We start from the raw sequence: 24635 nt of genomic DNA on the forward strand, positions 1-24635 counted from the left end.
GTAAGGCATTTTCTCAATTAGTAATCAATGGGTCCAGCCCATTGTGGGTGGTGCCAGCACTCGGCTGATGGTCCTGGGTGCTATAAGCAAGCAAGCCAAAGGGAGCAAGCCAATAAGCAGAAGTCCTGACTTCCTCCAATAATGAATTATGATCTGAAAGTGCAAACCAAATAAACCCTTCCCTCCTTAACTTGCTTTTGAGCCATGGTGTTTTATTGCAACAATACTAATCCTAAGTCAGTTCTCCCTGCCACTGTGCATCTCAAGGATTGAACTCAGGTTGTCAGACCTGGCAGCAAGTCCCTTTACTCACTGAGCCATTTTGTTGTCTAGGACATAACATTTCTTTCCACTTTTTTTTTTGGTCTAAATTTTTCTTCTGTGTAAAATTAAGGAGTTGAATTGGATGCTTTGATAGAGCATCCTTTAAATAAAATTTTCACATTAGTTGCTCACCATTCTATAGTTTAATAACTATAAGAACGTCACGATGATTTATAGTTTCTGAATATCTGGTATGTGCTAAGGTTTGGGTCTCTTGTGTTTTGTTTGCCTGTCTGCCTTTCCTTTTCTTCTTAGGACAATGTCTTGATCCCTAAACATCTGAGAATTAATCCTTGCCTCCATTACCCAATACCTTGCTGGGATTACAAGTGTTTATAGATGTGCAACACCACACCCAGTTTATGTAGATTTGGGAATCAAATCCAGGAGCCTGTGCATGCTAAACAAACATAGTAGTAATAGAGTGCCATCTTTAGCCTGATTTTTCTTTTTTTTTTTTTTGTTCTTTTTTTGAGCTGGGGACCAACCTAGGGCCTTATGCTTCCTAAGCAGCGGCTCTGCCACTGAGCCTAAATTCCCAACCCCTAGCCTGATTTTTCTAAAAGGTCACTTTGTATAGTACCATCTGTCTTAGAAATTGCTATGCATCTCAGTTAGCCTCAAACTCCCGATTTTCCTGCCTTAGTTTCTCAAATCCTGGGATTATAGGCATGTGCCACCATGCTCAGCTTTGTTAGATGATTTGTCCATGCCTGTCTGTATCGAGGGGCAGTGATCAAAGACCAACCTCAGGTGTTGGTCCTCACCTTCCATGGTTGTGAGCAAGGTCTTTGCTGTTCACTGTGTGTATGCCTACTAGACTTACCAGCCTGAGAGCTTCCAGAGAATCTCCTGGTTCAGCCCCTATCCTTTGGTAGGATGCACTAGGAACAAAGATACACACACTACTGTGTCCAGCTTCAATCTACGGGTCTGCTGATCCAAACTCAGGATGTCAGACTTGAGGGACAAACACTTCACTCACCCATTACTCCAGTCCTTGTGCTAGGTATTTTAATAAGCATGACTACATAGAAGCATCTTTATATATGCTGGATAGGTTAGGTTTGCTACTAGTCATGTGTGGATTTGGAGCTCCTAGGGAAAAATGGTAAAAAGCCAAATGCTGTGTTTGTGAGTCTTTGGAAGGCTTTGAGAACTGACCAGCAAGTTCACCAAAGGGTTAAGCAAATGAAAGAGAGGGAGGTACTTGTAGTCCTTACTGTACCCCCTGATATGGAAAAAGATGTTATAGGTTGGGAACCACCTCAGTTTCTTCTTTAAAAGGGTGGCCAAAATTGTCAGGGAGTGAGGGCAATGCTCAGCAAGCAGAGGCCTTGTGGTAAATTATGAACTTGTTGGTCCCTCTATTAATATGCAAAATACTTGGGCTTTGGCGGATAATGAAGATGAGTGTACTTTAATTCATTACAATACACAAAACCACCGTAGATGATGAACAGCAGTGGATGGCTACGAGGATAAAAGAATACAGGCTAAAAGGACCAAGTTTATCCCCTAATATACACTGTGTATATTTCTCTCCTGCAAAAATAAAGTATGCTTCAAAAACAAGTATGCTTAGGGTAGAAAATGCTTGCCTAGGCTAGGGTTCTCACAGGGGCTTGATGTGGCTCAGGGAGAAATAAAAGGTGTGCCTATAGCCTCAATTCAAGGGTCTTTATCACATTCTGGCACAATGGGGTAGGGTGGCAGAGACAGCTTGGCAAGTGTCTACCATACCACAGTTAGGATCAGGTTATCAAATGGGTAGTACAACCAAGCTCTTCACAGCACTCTCATGGATACACCAAACAATGGGCCTTACAAGTACTTCCTTCACAGTACCATTATTTCTCACATGATGGCAGCCTAGAACCTTGCTTTATCATGTTCCATTCTTTGTATAGGGTTTTCCTACATAGACAACATAATGATAACTTCTGCATGTTTTACAGATTTAGAAAAACATCAGAAAGACATATAGAGGAATCTAAAAAAAAATGAGAATGGGACTTCAACCCACACAAGGTCCAAGGGACAGGTACAACTGCAAAATTCCTGCCAGTATTCTGGTCTAGTAAGGAGTGTGATGAGAAAATCCTATAACAGCCAGTGCCTGTAAATGTAAGTTACCGATATTTTTGAGTCTCCTGGGATACTGGCAGATTTTCATTCACACTCTGCCTTGCTCAAGTTGCCCATGCTCTCTACACAACTTGATAAAGATGGATGGCATATAAAATTGGGACAGAAAGGCTCAAGAGGTTTTTGAGGAGGCTAAGATATTTGTAGGACAGGCTAAGCAGGCTGTGTGTTCAATTATCCCAGCACCCTTTTGTGTTAGAAGTCACTAGAAGCTTACAAAGTTACAGCTGGAAGGCTAAGGCAAAAACAACCTGAGCAATTGATTCCAATATGGAATCTCAGGCATGGAAAGGGGCAGAAGTTTGGTATACCGTGCTATAAGAGTAATTGATGGCTGCATATAAACCATTATAGCAGGCATAATTCATGACCAGACCTACCTTGGCAGCCATAGTAATAGCTTATGCAATTAAGGATGGATTGAAGGCTTTCTGGCCAAGCATTTTACTAGTGTGGCATAGAGTTAAATTTAAAGGTGGCAGGCATATTACAGGGACTTCAAGCCCGTTTTCAGTGTCATACAGGCTGTCATGGGGCCAGTGTCCTTCCAAGCCATTGAGATCCTCTAAATAACTTGAACCAACAGATAACTTAGATTAGTGTTAAAAGGCCAGTATCTATCATATGTATGCCTGGTACAAAGATGGTATGAGTAGGAGTAACAAACAGGAATGGGTAGCTGTAGTAATACAAATGAACACAGACACCACATGGTTGGGAAAAAATAGAGGGAAAAGGTAGACAATGGGCCTAGTGAAGAGCAATATCAATAGTGGTAACTCATGAACCGTTGCTTGAGACCATCTGTACTGGCAGGTGGGTTGTATTTAGAGGCCCCACTCTATGAATGACCCAATGGGAAAAGAAAAATTGGAAGGTGTTGAGCCAGTCATGGTAGGAGCAACAGATGTGGAGAAAAACATATAACAGGAATCAGAACTCCTGGCCGTTTTCCATGTAGTAGCCTGCATCCCACTGAGTCCTGGAAATACCAAAGTATGAGCCATCTGGAGGCTGATCACTGGGTTCATGTAAAGTCTGGAGCCAACACTAGTTGGCGAATGGCTGAAGCCCCTGACATTCCTGTAAAATGTTCTGATATCCTACATGCTGTCCAGTCATGTGAGGTCTGTTCTGTATTTTGGCCTTGATGGCTGTATTCTATGACAGTGCATGTCCCTGTAAAGGACTGACAAATAGAATATCTAGAGTTTCTGCCTGTCAGGGAATGATGTAAGTATTCGTTCAACTACAAGATGTACATACAGAACAGGAAACACATGAGTTATACTTTTCTATTATATGGGACCAGAGAGAAGATAATGATTTTACCTTGGCCTTGACTTGCAAGAATTTTGAGCTTAATAGTTTACGCAGGGATATTGTGAAGTTGAAATGAATTGGGTAAATATACTTTATGTGTGCTATGCAGTCTTCTGTGGTTAGCTTATTTTTCTCACTGGCATTTTATGATTCATCTTTTTTTGTTTAATATGTTTAAATAATCCCAGATTTGTTGCAAAAATAAGAGTGAAAGAGTCCCACATGCTCTTCATCTAGTTTCCCCAAAATAAAGCAGGCCAACTTCAAATAGAAAATTAACATTGACGTGGGGTTGGGTGTAGCTCACTTGGCAGAGGGCTTGTCAAACACATACAAAGCTCCAAGTCCTATCTCTAGCACCACTTAAAGCCAGGCATGGCGGTGCATGCCTATAATCTCTATGCTGAGAAGTTGAATGCAGAAGGATTAGAAGTTCAAGGTCATCAGCAGTTAAAGGAACTTGCTACCAAGCCTGACAACCTGAGTCAGGAATTCACAAAACTGACTCAGACATGCTGTCCTCTCACTTTCCCACACACACACATGCATATTTACACAATCATGTGAAAAAATCAAAAAAAAAGTTTGAGCTCAGCCTAGGCTACATAAATGCCAGCTTAGGCTACATGAGGCTACCTATATATTTTATATTAAAAGAACTTAACATACTATAGTCATTCAAGTTGTAGATTCAAGTAAGATCACATGCGTCATGGTTGGTTTCCTTATCTGGGAGTTTCTCAGTCTTGGTCTTACAAATCTTGATAATGCTGAATATTACATGTGCATTATTATACACAAATCCTCTAGTTTGGGTGTTTAATGTTTCTTCATGGTTAATATTTTGGTGACTTGTTACTTTATGAGTCATCAGGGGATGGCATGAGAATGTAGTGTCCTAGTGAGGTGTACAGACTCTAGCCACAACACCTGGATATTAAATTTGGGTAACCTTAGTTTTGTGACTCAGTTTCCTTACTAGGCATATGGAAAATATCAGTATGTATCTCCTAAGGATGTTGGGATTAGTAAACATGTGTTAAGAAAGCTATTCCCTAAATGAGGAGTTGGACATTTGGTGGCTTTACTAATAGAAATCCTGGTTTTGGCAGTTCATGAAGAAACCAAAGCAGCATCAGGGGATTTAACAATGTATGTATCTTCTGTTCTCCCTACCCAAAGGGCCAAAGACTTACTGCCAGCAGGACTTCTGGCCCACTCTGTGGCACACTGTTCACTTTAGCCACCAACTCGCTTCCAGTACTTGCTCCTAAGACCCCTGCAATCAGATCTTGCTTAATCCATAGAACATTTCTTTTATAAATTTACATTCCAGCTGTTGACCCCTGCCTTAGTTCCCCCTCACAGTTAATCATCCCATTCTTCCTCCTCCTTGACTCCAAGAAGGTGCTTCCCTCCCCACAGGCATCCCCCTTCCCTGAGGCCTCAAGTCTCTCAAGGATTAGGTGCACCTTCTCCCACTGATGCCAGACCAGGCAGACCTCTGCTATATATGTGTTAGGGGTTTCACATCAGCCAGTATATGCTGCCTGCTTGGTGGCTTTATCTCTGGGAGCTCCCAGAGGTTTGGGTTAGTTAAGACTGCTGGTCTTCCCATGGGGTCACCCTCCCTTTCAGCTTCTTCAATCCTTCCCCTAATTCAACCATAGAGGTCCCTGAGTTCAGTCCAATGGTTGGGTGTAAGTATCCCCTCTGTCTCAGTGAGCTGCCGGTAGGGCCTCTCACAGGACAGTGAATCTACGCTCCTGTCTGTAAGCACATCATAGCATTAGAAATAGTGTCAGGGTTGGGGATTTAGCTCAGTGGTAGAGCGTTTGCATAGCAAGCACAAGGCCCTGGGTTCGGTCCCCAGCTCCAGAAAAAACAAAAGAAAGAAAGAAAGAAAGAAAGAAAGAAAGAAAGAAAGAAAGAAAGAAAGAAAGAAAGAAAGAAAGAAAGAAAAAAAGAAAGAAAGAAAGAAAGAAAGAAATAGTGTCAGGCCTTGGTGTACCCCCATGAGATGAATCCCAAGTTGGGGCAGTCATTGGACAGACTTTCCTTCCGTCTCTTCTCCATTTTTTCCCTGCAGTGTTTTTAAAGAGCAACAATTCTGGGTCAGACATTTTCCATATTATAACCTTGCACAAAGCTCAAGTCCATGTGGATCAAGGACCTCAACATAAAACCAGATACACTGAATCTAATAGACGAGAAAGTGGGAAGAAGCCTCAAACTCATTGGCACAGGGGAAAATTTCCCAAACAGAACTCCAATGGCTCAGGCTCTAAGATCAACAATTGACAAATGGGACCTCATGAAACTGAAAGCTTTTGGAAGGCAAAGGACACTGTCAATAGGACAAATCGGCAACCTACAGATTGGGAAAAGATCTTTACTAACCCTGTATCTGATAAGTTAACCTCCAACAACCCAAATAACTCACTTAAAAAATGAGGTACAGAGCTAAACAGGGAATTCATAACAGAGGAGTCTCCAATGGCTGAGAAGTGCTTAAAGACATTTTCAAAGTCCTTAGTCATCAGGGAAATGCAAACAAAAACAACTTTGACATTCTACCTTACCAATCAGAATGGCTAACATAAAAACTCAAATTACAGCACAGGCTGGCTAGGATGTGGAGAAAGAGGAACACTCTTTGTTGCTGGTGGTTGCAAACTGGTGCAACCACTTTGGAAATCAATTTGGGGGTTCCTCGGAAAATTGGAAATAGTTCTACCTGAAGACCCAGCTATATCACTCATGGGCATGTACCCAAAAGATGCTCCACCATACCACAAGGACACGTTTATAGCAGCCTTATCTCTGATAGCTAGAAGCTGGAAACAACCCAGATGTCCCACAATGGAAGAATGGATACAGGAAATGTGGTTCATTTACACAATAGAATACCATTGGGCTATTTAAAATGAGGACATCATGAGTTTTGTAGGCAAATGGACGGCACTAGAAAGTATCATCCTGAGTGAGGTAATCCAGACCCCAAAGGACAAACATGGTATGTACTCACTGGTAAGTGGATAGTAGCCCAAAAGTACCAAACTCCTAGGATACAACCCACAGATCTTAAGAAGCTTAGCAAATAGGAAGGCCCAATCCTACTTAGAAGGGGGAACAAAATAGTCACTAATCATGGGAGACAGAGGGAAGGGGAAGGAGAGAAAGGGAGAACAGGATCAGGTATGGGGGAGGGGTCAGGAAAGAAGCCCAGAGAGCCAGGAGAATGAATGGAAATATGCAGCCTCTAAGGGGGGGGAGGTGGGCTGAACCTCTAGGAAGTCCCAGCGTCCTGGGAGGTGAGAGACTCTCAGGACTCAAAGGGGGTGATTTGAGCCAAAATGCCTAACAGTGGGGGGAGGGAACTTGAGTTCACCTCTCCAATAGACAGACAGGGCTCCAAGTGGGGGAGAATATTTCTATAGAACCAAGGATAAGTCAACTGGGTACTGAGCTTTGGTTCCTTGCTCATCCAATGAAGGGGGAAATGTAAGTAAAAGAACAGCAAACTAACACCATCCCCTTCTTTTCCTGATAACTATTCACAGAACTCTGGCCTTCTGGCTTCATTAGTATGCATCCAGCACTCACTGAATAACCATAGTGATAACCTCAGCCCCTAACCTTTGCATGTTTCTTGTGGAAGAAGTCAAATCACTCAGACCTCACAGCAGTCACTGTATTGGTCAATCAGAGGCAGACAAAGCAGGGAGACAGAGTGACCCATAAGGTTGGATGGGGGAAGGGAAGGAATCCTGAAAGACTGATTTCAGTAAGTTAGAAGGCATGTATACTAAATGTGAAATGTTGGTAAATGGCAAGTGTTTAGTAACTAGTGTCAGAGCAATAAGCAAGCCTTTAATAGAAAAATAACTTAGCAATGAATATCCTAGTAAGAGCACCAGTGGAAGGGGAAGCCCTGGTCCTTAAGACTGAACCCCAGTGAACTAGACTGTCGGGGGGAGGGCGGCAAGGGGGGGAGGGTTGGGAGGGGAACACCCATAAGGAAGGGGAGGGGGGAGGGGGATGTTTGCCCGGAAACCGGGAAAGGGAATAACACTCGAAATGTATATAGAAATACTCAAGTTAATAATAATAATAAAAAAAAGAAAAATAACTATGCTTTCACATGAGAGGCAAATGACATTTTATAAATCAAATCCAATCCCTTAAGTAATTCGACTTCCATCACACTGCATAACAGTGTATTTGAAACTTTAACTCAGCTCTTGCCTCTGAATATAACACATTTCCCATAAAAAAAAGGAAATATAAAATGAGCAGAATGCTAACTGAATTTAAAGGTTACAAGAATGGAATGACTTAGTGTAAAATGCAACACAGTCAGATTTAGAAGCAACTAGTTTCTTGACAGCTAAGTACTTTTCAGAAAGAAATCTTTCTCAAGGCCTGGGTGGAGCCTGAGCAACTTAAGGAGGCTTGGTGGGAGATGCGAGTCTGATTGTCTTTGGACAAACTTTGAAGCCACAGTAAAGCTTCATTTCTGGCTACTTAAGATTGTAATGGTTTCAGCAAGGTGATGGTGGCACACACCTTTAATCCTTGGGCTCAGGAGGCAGAGGCAGGTGGATCTGCATTTGAAGCCAGCCTTGATACAGAGTAGGAGAGTCAAAGCTATACAGAGAAACCCTGTTTTGAGACAGAACAAAACGATCAAAAAAAGAATCAATTTGTTTTAAAGGGTTGAAAATGTAGGTCACATGGAAAATACATCACACTCCAGAATGTGGGCAGCATACTGTGGACATGTAATATACATTTACCAAGCTGGGGCTCCATACTTTGTACTAAGGATCAAACCTGAGTCCTTATGCATGCTAAATATGCACTGTATCATAGCTACATTCTGGCTGGAGCTTTATACAGTTTCAAGATATGGTTTTATTAAAAAGTCTCACAATTATCTTACCCACCCCAAATTAGGTATTGCCGTAAAACATCAAACTCATGAAGATGTTATAGCAACCTTTTGTGAAATAAATGTAGGTGCAAACAGGAAATCAGAAACTTTCCATCACTAAACCTCATCCATAACATTTTGATATCAAATTGATACTTTCAAGAAAATGGAGGCTCAAATACCTATTGTATCATACCAAAGTTTATTGATTACATCAAAGAAAAATTTCTGTAATGAAAAAGGCAAGTTGCATTCATAAAAGATGGCATTCATGTTCATTTTAGAAAGCAACAAAGTAGATGTAAAAACTGCTTATGAAAAAATGTAATATTGCAGTTCCATTTTATAAGCTGAAAAATGATTTTATCAACATTTGCATAAAATCTGCACTTTATATACTGCATGTTATTAAAAAATTCCATCACTAAATTATGACTTTTGCAAATTTAGGCTTACATTTATACTGTTGCTGGTGTATATGTAGTAGATATGGAATGGATTATTTTTTGTTTAGTAGGCAACATCCTTAAACAATAGACAACAATTTGGAAAATTACAGACATTTTGACAGCTCAAAAATTATTATTCAAATCATAGCAATACGGTCCTACTGTTAGATTTCTTGCCATCTTCTGACATAAGAGTAGTTAAAATATAGTGCTAGGAATGCTGGATGGCTCATTTCCAATTACTTCATCTGCTAACCCCATGCTAGGCATGTTTTAGATCACTAATCAGAATCTTTAAAAAGCAAAGCCAGGTTCCTCCGATCTGAAGTGCAGTGTGCAATGCAATGATTAACTGAGGCATGACTCTAAATGCCCTCACTTGCTCATCTAGATTGCTTTCTGCTGCAACAAGTCACATAGACCCAGTCTTACTTCTACTGCCCTAAATATCCTGATTTTATCAACTCCTCAATCATTCTGCATTAACTGAGCCTCTCTATTTGGCTCTTCTATTTATTCACAGTCCTTATAGTTCTGATGTAAAGTAATAATACAGCAGCATCAACAATGACAACAATAAGAAAAGAGCAAAGCTTTCCTGGGTTAGATGTTTGAGCTCTTTGGATAGGCCAAGAACAGAAAGCCTTGCTTTCAGCGGATTACCTCCATATAGGCTACAGGAGCACACACAGCACATTAAGCTGTGATTTATACCTAACAAAATAAACAAAAGTAATACTGATAGATGAGAACAAGTTAAATTAAGTAATTATGGAATGGTTTTTGATAACTGAAATTATGGCCTTTTTAGAATTTAAGAAAAATTACACCTTAACATCCACACAAATATATGGAAGAATCAAATGTGCCACATGGACTATATAAATACACTGGAAGACAACGATTCTAATATGTTTCTAAATCAAGATACAATATAAACATTAAATAGTACAGGCATATCAGAAAGACAAAAAAGGGAACTGATAGAAAAATATTTTCTAGATACCATTTTAGCCTAACTGACACATGTGCTCCTTCTATCAAGTAAAGGCATTTCACACTTCTTTCATGTTTTACAATAACTTATGAGGGGCTAAAACCTATTTCTCACCAAGGTTAACCACACAGTTTAAGATTAGACCATTTCCCTGGCCCCCTTAGCAATAGGAAACAACATTCATTTCCAAAGAGTTGTGGCTCTACAGGGGTTTGGAAGAGATCTCCTCTTTCCAAATTGGTAACTTCAAAAAAGTGCTATAAATATGCACAAAAACAATCTCTTTCAAATAAAAACCGTTAGTAGTTGAAAATGAGCTATTCTGGGGTTGGGGATTTAGCTCAGTGGTAGAGCGCTTGCCTAGGAAGCGCAAGGCCCTGGGTTCGATCCCCAGCTCCGGAAAAAAAAAGAAAAAAAAAAAAAAGAAAATGAGCTATTCTTCTCATCTTTGCCACATAAAATTATAAAATGGTGATGTTAAGAATGGCATTAATTTTTATATAAATATTTAACATACCTTATTGCATTACCCAGCAAAACTGACATTAGAAATCGTTCTACTACTTAACTGTTTTGAGGGGCTGTCACCAGGAGACTGAAATATTTTATTTTCAAGTTTAGTAGTCTTAAATACATAAGTGGTGTGTAATTCAGAAGAAAACACACCAAATAACCTTTCCACCCCTGTTTCTACAATAATACCCAGATTAACAGTATCATACAGATATGCAAAGTACTTTTGGGAAAGGATCTTAGAACAAGACAATTAGCCTATGATTGAAAAGAAGATGACCTATTTTATCTGATGCAGTAATATAATTGGAGTCCTGTATTTTCAAGTATTTCTTTTGTGTGTGGGGGGAAAAAGATAATCATTCAGCAGGAATGAGAAATGTGGTACAAACAGTCTATGTCTTCTGCCAGGAAAAAGTAACACTGTTATAACAAAATCTGCTCATTCCCATTGCATTGCTTCTACTTTATACTACTATTTAAATCCATCCAAAGTCGACGGGTTAAAAGAGCACCCACTTTGTAGTTACGGTATTCTATCTAAATCCAGAATTCTAAGTATGCTTACTTTAAACTTTCATATAATTCTCTAACTTTGGCCATAATGGCCACTTACAATAACTGTAAATGGTTAAGATAGTTATTTCGTACTTTAATGAACATTTATTCTGAAGCCTACACATGAGAGTGGTTTTTGTTTCATATTGAGTATCCTGAGTTAATATCTTTTGTAGCTGTTCCTTCATGCTTTCTTTCTTTAGCTGCAACCACGGTCAATATGCTTGTAGGACAATAACATAGGCAGTTCAAGATTCGGATTCTGAAAGGTTAAAATATAGAAGAGTTACAAAATTTATTTTGGTAACAATATATAATCATCTGTTTAACATTTGCAAGAATAAACCAAGTAGTAAATTTTGTTATGAGAGTAACGCAACTGTTTTAACAAAAGTGCCAAGTTTTATTCACATGCAGAGGGAAAAGAGAGACAATACCAGATTTCTAATCTTTTCTTCGTATGTCAGCTGAATAGTTCAGGCTTGCTCTTTGCTTTTGGATTGCTCCAGGGTTCTCCTAGTAGGTTTTCCCATTGGGATTACCGATTAAGCTAGGACCTACTTGTATACAGAAACATGATAGTTTTATCTCTAGCATCTGGTAAAATGGAGCATGAATTATTTGGGGGGTATGCATGTATGTATGTGAGTACACATGCATGTGTGTGCACAAACATGTAGAGGACACAGTTTAACCTCTGGTGTCGTGCTTAGGTGCCATTCACCTTTTATATGACTGTTAAGACAGGAATTCATTATGTAGCCCCTACTGGCCTGGAGCTCACTGAGATCCACCTACCTTTGCCTCCTGTGTGCTGACATTAAATGTGTGGTATTCCACTTGGCCTCACCTTGTTTTTTATAATCTGAGCTACCAATGAACCAGGCTGACTTGCCAGTAAGCTCCAAGAACACTCTTGTTTCTGCCTTCTAAGAATTATCCTCTGCCTTCCCAGCACTAGGATAAGAAGTGCACCAGTGTACCTGCCTTCTTATGTGGCTGTAGGGGACTGAATTCAGGCCCCTATGCCATCATAGCCAACACTATACCATCCCAGCCCCTGGATTTGTGAATTTTGAAATGTCCGGTTTATGAAATTTTCTGTGAAAATACTCCTTTACTAAAAGAATCACCACCCATAATATCAATGTTATTTTTCCTTTTGGTAAATGATTTACTATGATTCAAATGACACTCCCTTTTAAAAATTCATCATGTATTTAAAAAAAGCATCAAAGAATTACCCCTAATAAATCTGTAGATTTTCCCCTCTCCTCTAAATATCTGAATGTTGTGATTAGGATGGGGTATAATAAATAATCTGATCTTTGAATATAAATGCTAAAGCTATGTATCAAGAAAGGGGACATACCTTTGATTCTCCATGCTAAAATCAAGCTTTAAAATTTTAAGGTTTTAAATTATTTATGTAAAGTCTCTGTGTGTGTGTGTGCACATGCCATTGCATATATGAAGATCAGCCTTTAGGAGTCTTCTCTCCTTCCCATCTTGCAGTTCCCAGGGACTGAACTCAGATTTTCAGGCTTGGCAGTAAGCACCTTTTACCTGATCAATCATCCCGATGTTCTAAAACTCAAAAAATTTAAACTACAGCAATGGAAGTTCTTTTAAAAAACACTACTTTATTCCCATTCTGGAACATCTTTCTTACCATAATTTGGAATATAAATCCATTAGAATACCCTCAGTTTCTATTCATGCTTCTATGTTTTCAGGTCATAGTGACTTTAACCAAAATAAGGTTGCCACTAACACTGAGAATATGTAAAAGAAATCAGGTTGTTCCCTTACTAATCAAGGAACAAGCTCACTGGGTAAGTTGCTAAATATTTTCCTTGGAGAACAAATAATGCTACATGAAAATCAATTCCTAGAACAAATAACTACATTAAAAATGAAACTTTTTAAAACTTTGAAGTTCTAGATAATGTAGGAGTTGAGGCCCTGGAGAGGCCAAAAGCAGTAGCAGTGTCTGCTACCCAGCAGAGCCCCCCAAACACAGACCAGGCTAAAGGAAGCAATCCAGGGGGATACAATATTATGTGTAAACACACAGCCGAAATGCATATTGTGGCTTACTTAAGACAAAGCAATCTGAAGCAAATGACAAAGACTTAGAAGGCTACTAAGAAGTCAACTCATTACTAAGGAGAAACACATGCAGTCAAGTCATTAAAACATGTGTGACACATGCTGACTTCAGCACACGAAGTCTGCTTCCAAAACAACACTGCGATACAGAATGTGGTGAATGATAGGAGACGAAAGAACCAACAGATTCAATCCATTCAAACGGGGCCAAGTGGATTAACAGATTTGAAGTTAATTATTTCACAATTTTATCCATATGACCACAATATGATCACAGTTTTTTATGTGTACATAAAAATCAGCCATGTATAAATTGTACTGAGTTGCTTGTAAGTAGACAAGCTTATAAGCGAATTACTTATGAATTACTCCAATTTCCTTGAATGGATAAAATACCTTTCAGGACCTGGAATGTCAGATCCCTCTGGATTAGAAAATACAGAGCGCACATGAGAGGAGTCTTTCTGAGTTCTATGGTCCTTCTCATGATATGTTAATTCCTCTATAATATTTCTGAGGTAAATTAAGGTGTTATAAAATAAATTTGTTCTAGAATCATGAACTAGGAAACATTTTGCTATTAAGCATGCATCCCCCTGAATGGCTAGGAAAGATTTTTTTACCTATGAGAGTTGAAACATTTAGCTTGAATAAAACTTGACATTAAAAAATTAGAGAACACTGGATCATTAACATATATTTGGGGATTAGACGTTTACAAGGACATTAAAAGTATATACCTACAAACACACAGACACAGCACATGAAGGTACAAACACATTTGATTATTTTCACATAGTTCCCAGAAAAACATGCAATACTAAACTGAGTTGGTATTATACAGATGCAATTTTGGAATACTTATTTCCAATTTTTCAAATGATCCTTGTAAGTTAAAATTATCTAATTTCTAGATGAGAATCAAGCATTTCCACATGATGGCATCATCATGACGATTTTCCTCCATAAATTAAATATGGTGTATTAACTTCAGCTCTAAAAATGTCAAAAAGTTTATTAGGGGTTTGAGCAAATTTAAAGTATAAATTTCTCCATATTCCAAGCAATGCATCTTTATATTTTTTTAAAAAAGAATAGTATAAAGTTCACCACACCAACAGCAGAGAAAATTTAAAAAGAGTGATTTTCATTTTTTCTTTATAATGCTGTTAATCTGTTTCTTTAAAAAGCCAGCCCACTTGTTTAACACTAGGTACCTGTTACAATATATTAGATTCGTCTGAGAATGTTCGTAAAAGAAGAGGTCTGACTGAAGGTCTGGCGGATAATGAGTCAGATGCCCTTCTACAGCTCAGATTTCTCTGTAATAGTGAGGCAAAAATACTTAAAGCATTTGAAGATAGGTTAACCTACCTGGTGATAAAAATGTAGGAGAAAAAAAGAAATCATTTCCTACAGACTAGTTTCCTGGCCCCAAAGTACAACTTACTTTTACTATACAGCAAATGCATAACATTCAAATGAATACATTTAAAGGACCAAGAAAGTCTCCAACTCAAACTGTTTTTTCTTTTTTTGAGGGGTTAGGGTAGTAGAAGTCAAAAGACATTAGCAATATGTGGCAAACTTGGGTTTCTGGAATGGCATTGTAGGTTATATGGTAAGATGAGTCAATATGGCTTGATTAGTGAACCTTACCATCCTTTTGCTGAACACCTCTGAGAGTTGTGTTGGTGCTCTGGGTATGTCAAAAGGGAGAAATCTGTACAAAATACTCTTGCCCCGGTGAACAAGCTAGTTCTAACATCATGGCTACTATATCTATCGTATACCTCAAATTACAAAGTTATAGTTTAAGTTTTTAAAAATTACTCCCTCTTCAGTAAGACAATTTAGAAGGTGAATAAATGATTAAAAGAAAATGATAAAATATCTTAAGTATCAATAGAATATAAAATGAATCATGAGAAATAACTTTTTATGAAGAATCAGAAATGGTGTCAGGCAATGGGAATGCAAGCAAGTTGGTACATTAAGAAAGGAAATCACCTTATTCACTCCAAGAGAAACTGTGATTGCTGGAAGTTTGAGAAAGCATGAAGATAGTAGATGTTCCTGAGGAAGGGAGGCGGTTCGTTACCTTGTTCACAATTGCACAAAAGGTGGAAAATTGCAGTAGAAAAGAGAGAAATGCAGAAACCATAAAAAAAGAAGAAAAAAAGAAAGAAAGAAAAGAAAAAGTAAATATTCTCTCAGATGTAAAACATTTAAAAAGAAACCTTGAGAACTGGAAGTAGAAATGACATGTTAGTTTTAAAGACGTCACTAAAGTAAAAATAGAGTTAGTTAGGAATAGTCTATTATATGTGCCAGCTGCTGCTTTCCTGTATATCAACTGACAATTATTCTGTTAATGGGAATGTACTATTTTAAATCAAATAATTCTAAAATATGTCTCTTATTTAAAAAAGTTAATCTCCAATCACTAATTCACTATGTTTGTTCAAAATCCATTGGTCAGAGAGCTTTGTTCAAAGTCCGTTACAAATCACTAATGTACCTGAAGTTAAGTAACTTTCGTATTCAATTGTACAGACATTATGAAAGGATTGACTGAGCCTTGGGCAGTTACAGATCAAAGATCTAGCCAAAACCAATATAATGAGAAAACATTTGGTGGTGCCTGCCACCATCTTACCATTTGCCTCTGAATTAGAAGGTTGATTTCTTTTTTTTAAACATAATTTGCTCAGTTTCACTATTTTTCTTACATAAGAGACCTCTTTACAAAGGCAGGCTAAATTTTTCCTAGGTAAAGCACACATTTCTCAAATTGAAAAATCTAAACTTGTAAAAATTTAATTAGAAAATCTAAGAGATGTTTTTTTCCATGTCTGAAACAGTGACCTAATTTGCAGAGTTGGCTTTGGCATTGCCCATGCAAGACAGAAGATGGGAGGTTAACTACGGATCAGGATGAACTCAACAAGTCCACTAATAAAGACTACCCAGGTTAAATAGCCAGGTATGGTGGTACACACTGTAGTCCTAGCACTTAGGAGGCTGAGGCAGGATGAACACTATGAATTTAACTGTCTCAACATGAAAAGCAAACACTCGTTCACTCCCCCAAATAGAAGAATACCCCTACGTTTTTTCCACTGAAGCAAATAGGTATAGGAAAAGAAAGCAGCCCAAGTGATGTACATATCCAACAGAACCTAACAACCAAAGCTTTAACGACAAACTCTTTCATTCGTTTGTGTTTTGACATAGCCATACTTTCTTCCCATTTAGAGTTTACTTTAAATGAAGAAGTTGAGGACATGTAGTCAGCATGCAAGTTACCAATTGATACGGCTAGAGAAATATTTCTGATTCTGAGAGAAAAAATTGTTTCCATCTTCTGTTTTGTGGGCAAAAACCTTGCAACTAGATTAACATGACACCGTGCCCATTCCTAAGTGTAATATGCAAGCCTATCTGGTTTGGAACTGTAACTATAATAAGATTTTTTTGTGTTCAAAAACTTGTATTCGACCACCAGAGATAAAAGTAGTACAGGAAGTAGAACTTTCGGGGGCTAATAGATTAGGTATTTGGAGACTATAAATAAAAGAAAAGAAATATGAACATAGAGAAAGCAGTTGAACGCATGACATGAAAAGAGAGTGTTCAAAACAACAACACAAAGCAGAGTTAGCAACTGTTAGTGGTGGTGAGGACAGGAGATGATGAGCTAAAATGGTGTGCAATGTCCACGTTCCTTTACAGTCCTCTACAGAGCTTTGAGACGGCTCAAGTAGCACTATGCCACAGAGGCATCAGAGAAAGGCTCAATTCCAACAACTATGACACTAGGATTTTTCTCTAATATCATTAGAATTTAATTTTTATTTTTACTAATACATTTTTTTCAGGAGTACTGCCCTCTGAATCCATGGCTGTACATGACACTGTATTACAACATGACTCACTATTACAATTTATTATTAAAATGATGCTATATTTTCTAAAATGCATTGTCTGGGAACTTCAGTCAGAGAGCTTACATTCTTTCTTTCCCTCTTAAACAGCTTCATATCTACACATTGGAATATTCCTTCCTATTTGTGTAGACACCTCACATAGGGATATTACTGGGTCATTTCCCACTAATTAGAAGAAATTTCTCGTGTCTTGGAGGCAGTGGAGCCTTCCTTCTGATGAAAGAAGAATGCAGGATGAAGCATTCCTTAAGGGAAGGTGGAGAATCTTCCTGCTGGAAAGTAACGTAGCATTTACTACTTGTTTAGAAGGTACAGGGCACTTCAGTGATTTCCAAGCCGACCACGACTGTGCTTATATGAGATACGGCTTTCTGAAATACTTACTATTCTCAAAGGTGGGGCTGTAGCACAAAAAATTAACCTTCTTGCTGAAAATTAAGCTAAGAGAGAAATGGTTGAACTAGGTCCTTGAATTAAGTGACTTTTACAAACTTACTTTCAAAGATATATTTTTAAAACTTCAAATTTGAAATTTAACATTTATAGTTTAGTTTTTTTCATTAATATGCTTTTTAAATTTTTGTGAGACATAAATATTACAAAAGGCTATTTTATCTCTAGCCCATTAAAACTATTTATTCTTTGGTAATTGTATACATGAATATAATGTATTTAGATCACATCCATCCTCTAATTCTTTCCACTCTGCATTATTTATTTTATACTTTTTAAAAGATTTATTTTATTATTTGCCTGCACTGGCAAACCATGAGCATACATGGCAGGCATGCAGGTCAGAGGCAGCATCAGACTCTCTAGAACTGTAGTTACAGATGATGGTGAGCTACCATGTGGACCTGGGTCTCTGCAAGAACACGTGCTCTTAACTGCTGCGCCATCTTTCCATTCCTGTGTGCACTCTTTAAAATGCAAACACCATAACAAATCTTAGCATTACTGGGACACTGCCATATTAGTCTTTCTACTGGAAATTTTAAGAAAAAGTTAGTCCAATCTTATTATGTTATCAAAAACCATATAACTGAATGAATTATTATGTTTTACATCTGCTTACTGGAGGTTTCAGAATGAACATACTTAATAATATAGCTAGAAAAATAGCTTCAATGGGGTGCCATGTTTGATTCATCCCTGAATTAACATTACCTACCACAGCAGCTTATATATCATGGATCCTAAGGTAATATAAACTGAATAGAAAGGAACTCAAAATAAAGATGCTTTTATAATTACTAAATATAACTAGGCTAGCTTCTTTTTTTTAAACCCTTAAGAGCCATGTTCACTATCTCCTGTTAAGTCTCCTCTTCAAAAGACGTGCTGAGCCCTACTGTTGGATAGCCCTGACAGGTTCCTTGCTCCAGACAATTCTAGAGTATGTAGGGAATATCTAATATGCTTACTGAGGACAGGGCCATATTCTACTCCACATAGGGAAACACATTTCACTCCATTACAGAATCTGTTAGGAGATGGTCCAGTATAAAGTAATCTTTGGTTTTGCTTTAAAGTCAGTCTATTCTGATTAACAAGTAATACTAAACAAAATAGGAACTCACTCATGATATCAGACTATTGGTCATCAAACACAAAGACTTACATATTTTAAGAAAAATAAGACACCCATTCTCCTCTATTTAAAAGTTGGCTTCTGCAGGTTTATCAATGGCCCAAAAGGGAATGATGGAAACTGATGTGACATATGGTCGCCATGTTTCTGTTGGCCTGTATGCATTCATATATAGCACCCCTCCCACTCACAGATAGTGCAGTTTAGTGTCTACAACTGTTCTGACTCATTTGTAACTCTCAAAATCCTACAGAGTCTGAAAAGCAATTTAGCCTTTCAGACACTGGATATATATACAGAGAGATGTTCATCAGCAGGTGGTTCAACCAATGTTTACTGGTTCAAAAAGCATAGGAGTAAATGAATGAATGATTGAATGGATGAAAATGATTATGGGAATTTCCTGCTTGCTCTAGCATATTATCATGCCAAGCTATAGCACAGACCTTAGAATTCCTCCTGTCATGGATAGAAACCATGACAAATTTCATGCTGACCCACTGGCAACGTTCTATTCTTCCAAGTGAAATCTGTTATCTCTTGTCTACATGAACAGAAATGCTCTAAGTCTATGAATCTATAGCTTCCTAGCCACATCCCTCTACTTAATGGCCTATACAAACAATGCTGGACATTTTAGCTGGTATCTTGTTTTTATAGAGGGCCTAAATAAGATCATGATGATACTTATTAAGATTTTGACTTTTGGGATTCCTTTCCCTCTTAGCATGGAGCTTGAGTATGGGCCATTTTCAAAATGAGCTCCATTATCACAGAGAAATATTTAGAAGCACCTCAAACATACTTTTTAGATAAAGAAAATAGAAGAGTACTGCAAAAAAAAAAAATCCTCCTTTGTAAATTCTGCCTTGAAAAAGAAGTATTTCTTTCCTCTTACTCCTCCCTCTCAGAGGGTCTCTGAGGATAGCCAAGGGTGACCCTGAATTAGGATCCTTTTGTTGGATATTACTGGCATGGGCCACTATACCTACCTTAAGTAATGCTGAGGATGGGATCCAGGGCTGCGTGCATATTTGGAATGTACTCTACTATCTGAACTATTTCACAGTCTCTGAATTATTTTATTCTTTTCTTTTCTTTTGTCTTAAACCTTTTTATTGGGCTACATGAAAACTGGCATTTGAGCCAGTCTGGAAGAAAACTGCTCCATCAATACTATTTCCCACTCTAAAACTAAAACTAACACTAGATGGAGTTATTCGGGGCCACTGAAAGGATTAGCCTAAACTAATACAGCCTTATCTATGTTAAAATTATGTTCAATTCTTCCCCATAAACCATATACAAACAGGTAGCTGGGAGTAGTTTTGTTCACTTAGCTATTTACTGACTTCTTTCTCATTCCTGAGGATTAACCCTAGGGTCTCTTGAATGTCTTTAAAGCTCTATAACTAAAGCTGTATTCCTATGCCTTTAAAACTTGGTTGATGACTTTTCCAGTATAATAATTACACATCTTTATTTCTACATAATGTCAGCCAACTGGGTTCTGTAATTCAATATGCAGAAAGACCTCCATGATATACCAGTTTTGTGGTTCAATTGGTTGATAAATTTGATTAAACACATCAGGCAGTCATTTCCCTAAAATACTGCCTTAGAGGTGTGGTGAGATTTAGTGGATATCAGTATGACAGACACAGGACTTTATTTTAACAAAGTGAGTATTGGCAGGAATATGATTTACTTAATTCATCTGCTGGTTAAAATTTTGCCAGTGGTTTAATTTTTCAGGCAATTCTAACCCTTTCACTTTAAAAGCTTTAAAAAGCAATATTTTAATATAAGATATCAGATGTGACAGAGGGAGATAACTTCTCTTTATAGTACTAGAATTTGTTAAAAATAAAGACACACTTATAAATTACCATGAATGTTTACAAGTGTGTCCCGAAGAGCAAGGATGTTAAAAGTACATCCAAGGAATTCTCTTTGATTGAGGTCTCCTGCTGTGAGACAGGGCTAGAAGCAACACAGAGATTAAGCAGCACTATAATCAGAGGAAGGGGACAGGTTTGGAAGAGGCAAATCAGGATATCAACTGACAAAACATCTGCAAACAGGCCACAGGGGAATTTCTAAGGTCAAGGCTGAAATGTTGGTGTGGAAATTCCTAGTGTGAAAACTCTGACGTCTTTTATTTTCCTTTAAAGAGTCCATATGGAGCATGTGAGATACTCCATATGGATTGCTGAGGATCACACAGAACACTATTAAGGAATCTACTTACCACCTGCATTGGGTAACGGAGTGTTTACTATACTTTTTATGCAGAAGAGGAAATTAAGTGATGAACCTGCAAGGAGGGGTTTAACATGCTGTAACTAAGGCAATTCTCTGCAGAAGATTTTCAGTTCACGGTAGACAGTGAAACCTCTTGCAAACATTAGGCTAGAACTGAAACTTAGTCCTTACCCTGGCACTCCTTCTTCGCACATTCTTTACTACTATTAGGAGAATCTCGGGGAAAAGGCTGATAAATATTAAAAGAATTATAGCCAACCATGTAGATACAGAAGAGAGCATTTGAGCAAACACAAAATACATTCTCTGTTGTTTCAGAAAAGGCCTGGAATGGAAAGAAAACACAAAATGCAAAAACAAATCAGTTCCTGGCAAGTGAAACAGTCTTTTGCATATAAAATGAATCTTCCTCACACATATTAAAATAATGTCCCCTAGAATATCCCAAATAGAAGTAAACAAATTTCATTTAACAAATGTTTAGAAAGAAAAGGGATGTGAATCAAGGAATAAAAAATGAATTTCATCTAACTTTGAAACAATCATGCAATCAAATGATGACTATTTATATGCATTGGAAAATGCTAAAGCTTAAACGTATTTAAGATAAGAAGTTAATTTTCATCCTAATAATCATATTATTTGCTCAGCTGTCTTATTAAAATGAGGGAGGATATTTTTACCTTTTAAAATGATTTATCCCTTAAAAACTTTGGTATAAATAAATATAAAAAAGAACTGTACAGTTTATAGTCACTCATAAATGAGAGGACCTACTCTTCTTGTCTGCAAACACACACTGAATAACAGTTTGTGCCCAGGAGATAGATTGATGGCAGGCTACTGTTAGTAAGACAGGAATCCAAGAGAATCCTACATCTGATGTTACTGTTATGTAGCACTGAGAAACACATTCAAGCTCCTTTATCCTCTAAAGTGTACAACACGAAATCTCACTATCCTAAAGTATTCTTTTAAACTGAGGGAAGACAGCTGTGTAAGATCAGGATGCATATCAGACCTTCATGAATGATTGGGGACTCAGGAACTCTATGCTGGTAACGACATGGTTCTATTATTAGATCACTGATCATGCATCATCGTTTATGAACTAGTTTCTTTTCTGATCTCTAGAGGCACTTCACTTATATAAACAAACCCACATTCACACACACATTTATATATCACATTTTTTTTAATCTTAAAAAAGAGGGATTTCAATGTCTCTGTGTAAGACATGTAAAGAGCAATTAGTTGTAATAAAGCTAAGGTTTCTATAATTGTTAGTCACATTTTGTTGGTTGGTTTACAATTTGAAGCTCATGCATAGCTTTACCTGAACAACTAACTCCCCTTCAGTGGGTACCTGAAGGGATGATAAGTGCCGTCCCCTGACAGTTTCCAATAATAATCTATAGAGCACGTACGAAGATGAACAACAATAATGAAATAAAGTAAGGATAGTAAAGTCACCCGCATCATTACTCTGGTGCTTTGCTGACACCATTTTTTGCCCCCAAAGGAGTCACTTGAATACAAGCATTGTGATACCATGAGAGCTGACCTGAAAGTGAAATAGTTACTAAGTAAATTATAGGTAGGTGGTATATAGAGTGTGAATCCCAGGGAAAAGGGATGATTCATATCTCCAACAGGATGGAGCTGGGTGGTGTGCAATTTATCATACTACAGAAAACTGCGATTTAAAACTTATGAATGTCCTATTTCTAGAGTTTTTCATGTATTTATTAGTCTATGGTTCATTGAGGACAACTGCAACCCTCACATCAAACCATAAATAAGGTAAAACCATTGTAGTTCATTTTTAGTAGGCATTACTAATGAACGAAAATAGGTATGACAAAATCCTTTCATTTAGGGGCTGGAGAGATGGCTCAGTGGTAAAGAACATTGGCTAGTCTTCCAGAGGTCCTGAGTTCAATCCCAGCAACCACGTGGTGGCTCACAACCATCTGTAATGGGATCCTATGCCCTTTTCTGGCCTGCAGGTATACATTCAGACAGAACACTCAGATAAAAACAAAACAAAACAAAATAATAAAAAAAAACCTTTCCTTTAAATGACTTAATCAATGAGGAAAACTCTATGAAGGGTTCAAAATCATTTAGATTCTAGAAACATTTTTTAAGATTTATTTATTTATATATGTGAGTACATTGTAGCTGTCTTTAGACACCAGAAGAAGGCATCAGATCCCATTACAGATGGTTGTGAGCCACCATGTGGTTACTGGGAATTGAACTCAGGACCTCTAGGAAGAGCAGTCAGTGCTCTTAACCACTGAGCCATCTTTCCAGCCCCCGAAACATTTTATTATTGTGGAAATTTCTCTTTCTTTTTCTTTTTTAAAGATTTATTTATTTTATGTATGTGAGTACACTGCAGTTGTCTTCAGACACACCAGAAGAGGGCATCAGATCTCATTACAGATGGTTGTGAGCTACCATGTAGTTACTGGGAATTGAACTCAGGACCTCAGGAAGAGCAGTCAGTGCTCTTAACCACTGAGCCATCTCTCCATCTCTTGTCTAACTTTTATATGTTGATTACAGATCAAAGAATTCTGGGTAAACAGACAACTGTATATTGTATTTAGCAAATATGTTTTGGTTTGGTTGTATAAGAGCATTTCTAAGTGATTCGGTGTTATGTTCCTAAAGTAGGTTTTCTTATAAAGGATTTTATCTTAAAATAGTTTTTCAAAAGGGAAACAGAAACACCTCTTTTGGGAGGTGTGAGGGATGATACTGGGTCTCATGTATGGCTGCCATCAAGCTCATTGTGTAGCCGAAGATGACCGTGAAATTCTGATGATCCTGCTTCTCCTACAAATACTGAAGAAAAATGGTATTTATGAGGCAATAGGATTTGTCAGTGGTTCTGTACCTTCCTAACACTGCAGCCCTTTCGTACAGTTCCTCATGTTATGGTGACTCCTAATCATAAATTTATTTTATTTGCTACTTTATAAGCATAATTTTCCTACTGTTATGAACTGTAATATAAATGTCTGATTGCAGGATACCTGATATATGACCCTTAAAGGGGTCATGACCCACAGGTTGAGAACCACTGTACAATGGACACTAATAAGTATTTTGGCTAATGTTATCAGGCAGAAACTTTACAGAGCATGAGCATTGCTATTGAAAATCACATGTACTTTCAGGCTATTTATTGTTTTATTTGACAGAGAGCTGCTTATATATCTGCAAATTTAAATATTTGGGCAGAGGCTATATAAAGTCAGGTCTTTTGAATGAATGGACTAAGATATATTTAAAATTTTACCTAAAGCTAGCAATATTATAAGGTATAAGTAACCTCTAATTTATTAACATTATAGATTAGCCATCTTATATATCATATATAATCAAAATTTAAAAGTATATTTTACATATGAAGTATACATACATATATAGTTATTTAATATTGCTTACACATGCA

At 37.7% G+C, this 24635-nt stretch overlaps 1 protein-coding gene across 7 annotated transcripts in view; it reads right to left on the reverse strand.

Moving 5' to 3' along the window:
• Positions 1 to 10607: 10607 nt before the first annotated feature.
• The window catches only part of Atp11c (ATPase phospholipid transporting 11C), a 168001-nt gene continuing 153973 nt past the window's right edge, over positions 10608 to 24635 (reverse strand). For 3 of the 7 annotated variants that reach the window (XM_032890479.1, XM_032890478.1, XM_032890477.1), the window contains 3 exons: positions 21338 to 21491; positions 14578 to 14682; positions 10608 to 11510 (listed from right to left, as the gene is read on the reverse strand). In XM_032890479.1, coding sequence (XP_032746370.1) covers positions 14581 to 14682; positions 21338 to 21491 — 256 coding nt within the window. In that variant the 3' untranslated portion in view covers positions 10608 to 11510; positions 14578 to 14580. Of the gene's footprint in view, positions 11511 to 14577; positions 14683 to 15370; positions 15462 to 21152; positions 21219 to 21337; positions 21492 to 24635 lie in introns of those variants that run through there. The other 4 variants (XM_032890480.1, XM_032890483.1, XM_032890481.1 and 1 more) reach the window with 4 other exon arrangements.

The sequence above is a fragment of the Rattus rattus genome, chromosome X (genome assembly GCF_011064425.1).
Source record: "Rattus rattus isolate New Zealand chromosome X, Rrattus_CSIRO_v1, whole genome shotgun sequence".
In the NCBI taxonomy this organism is placed as follows: Eukaryota; Metazoa; Chordata; class Mammalia; order Rodentia; family Muridae; genus Rattus; species Rattus rattus.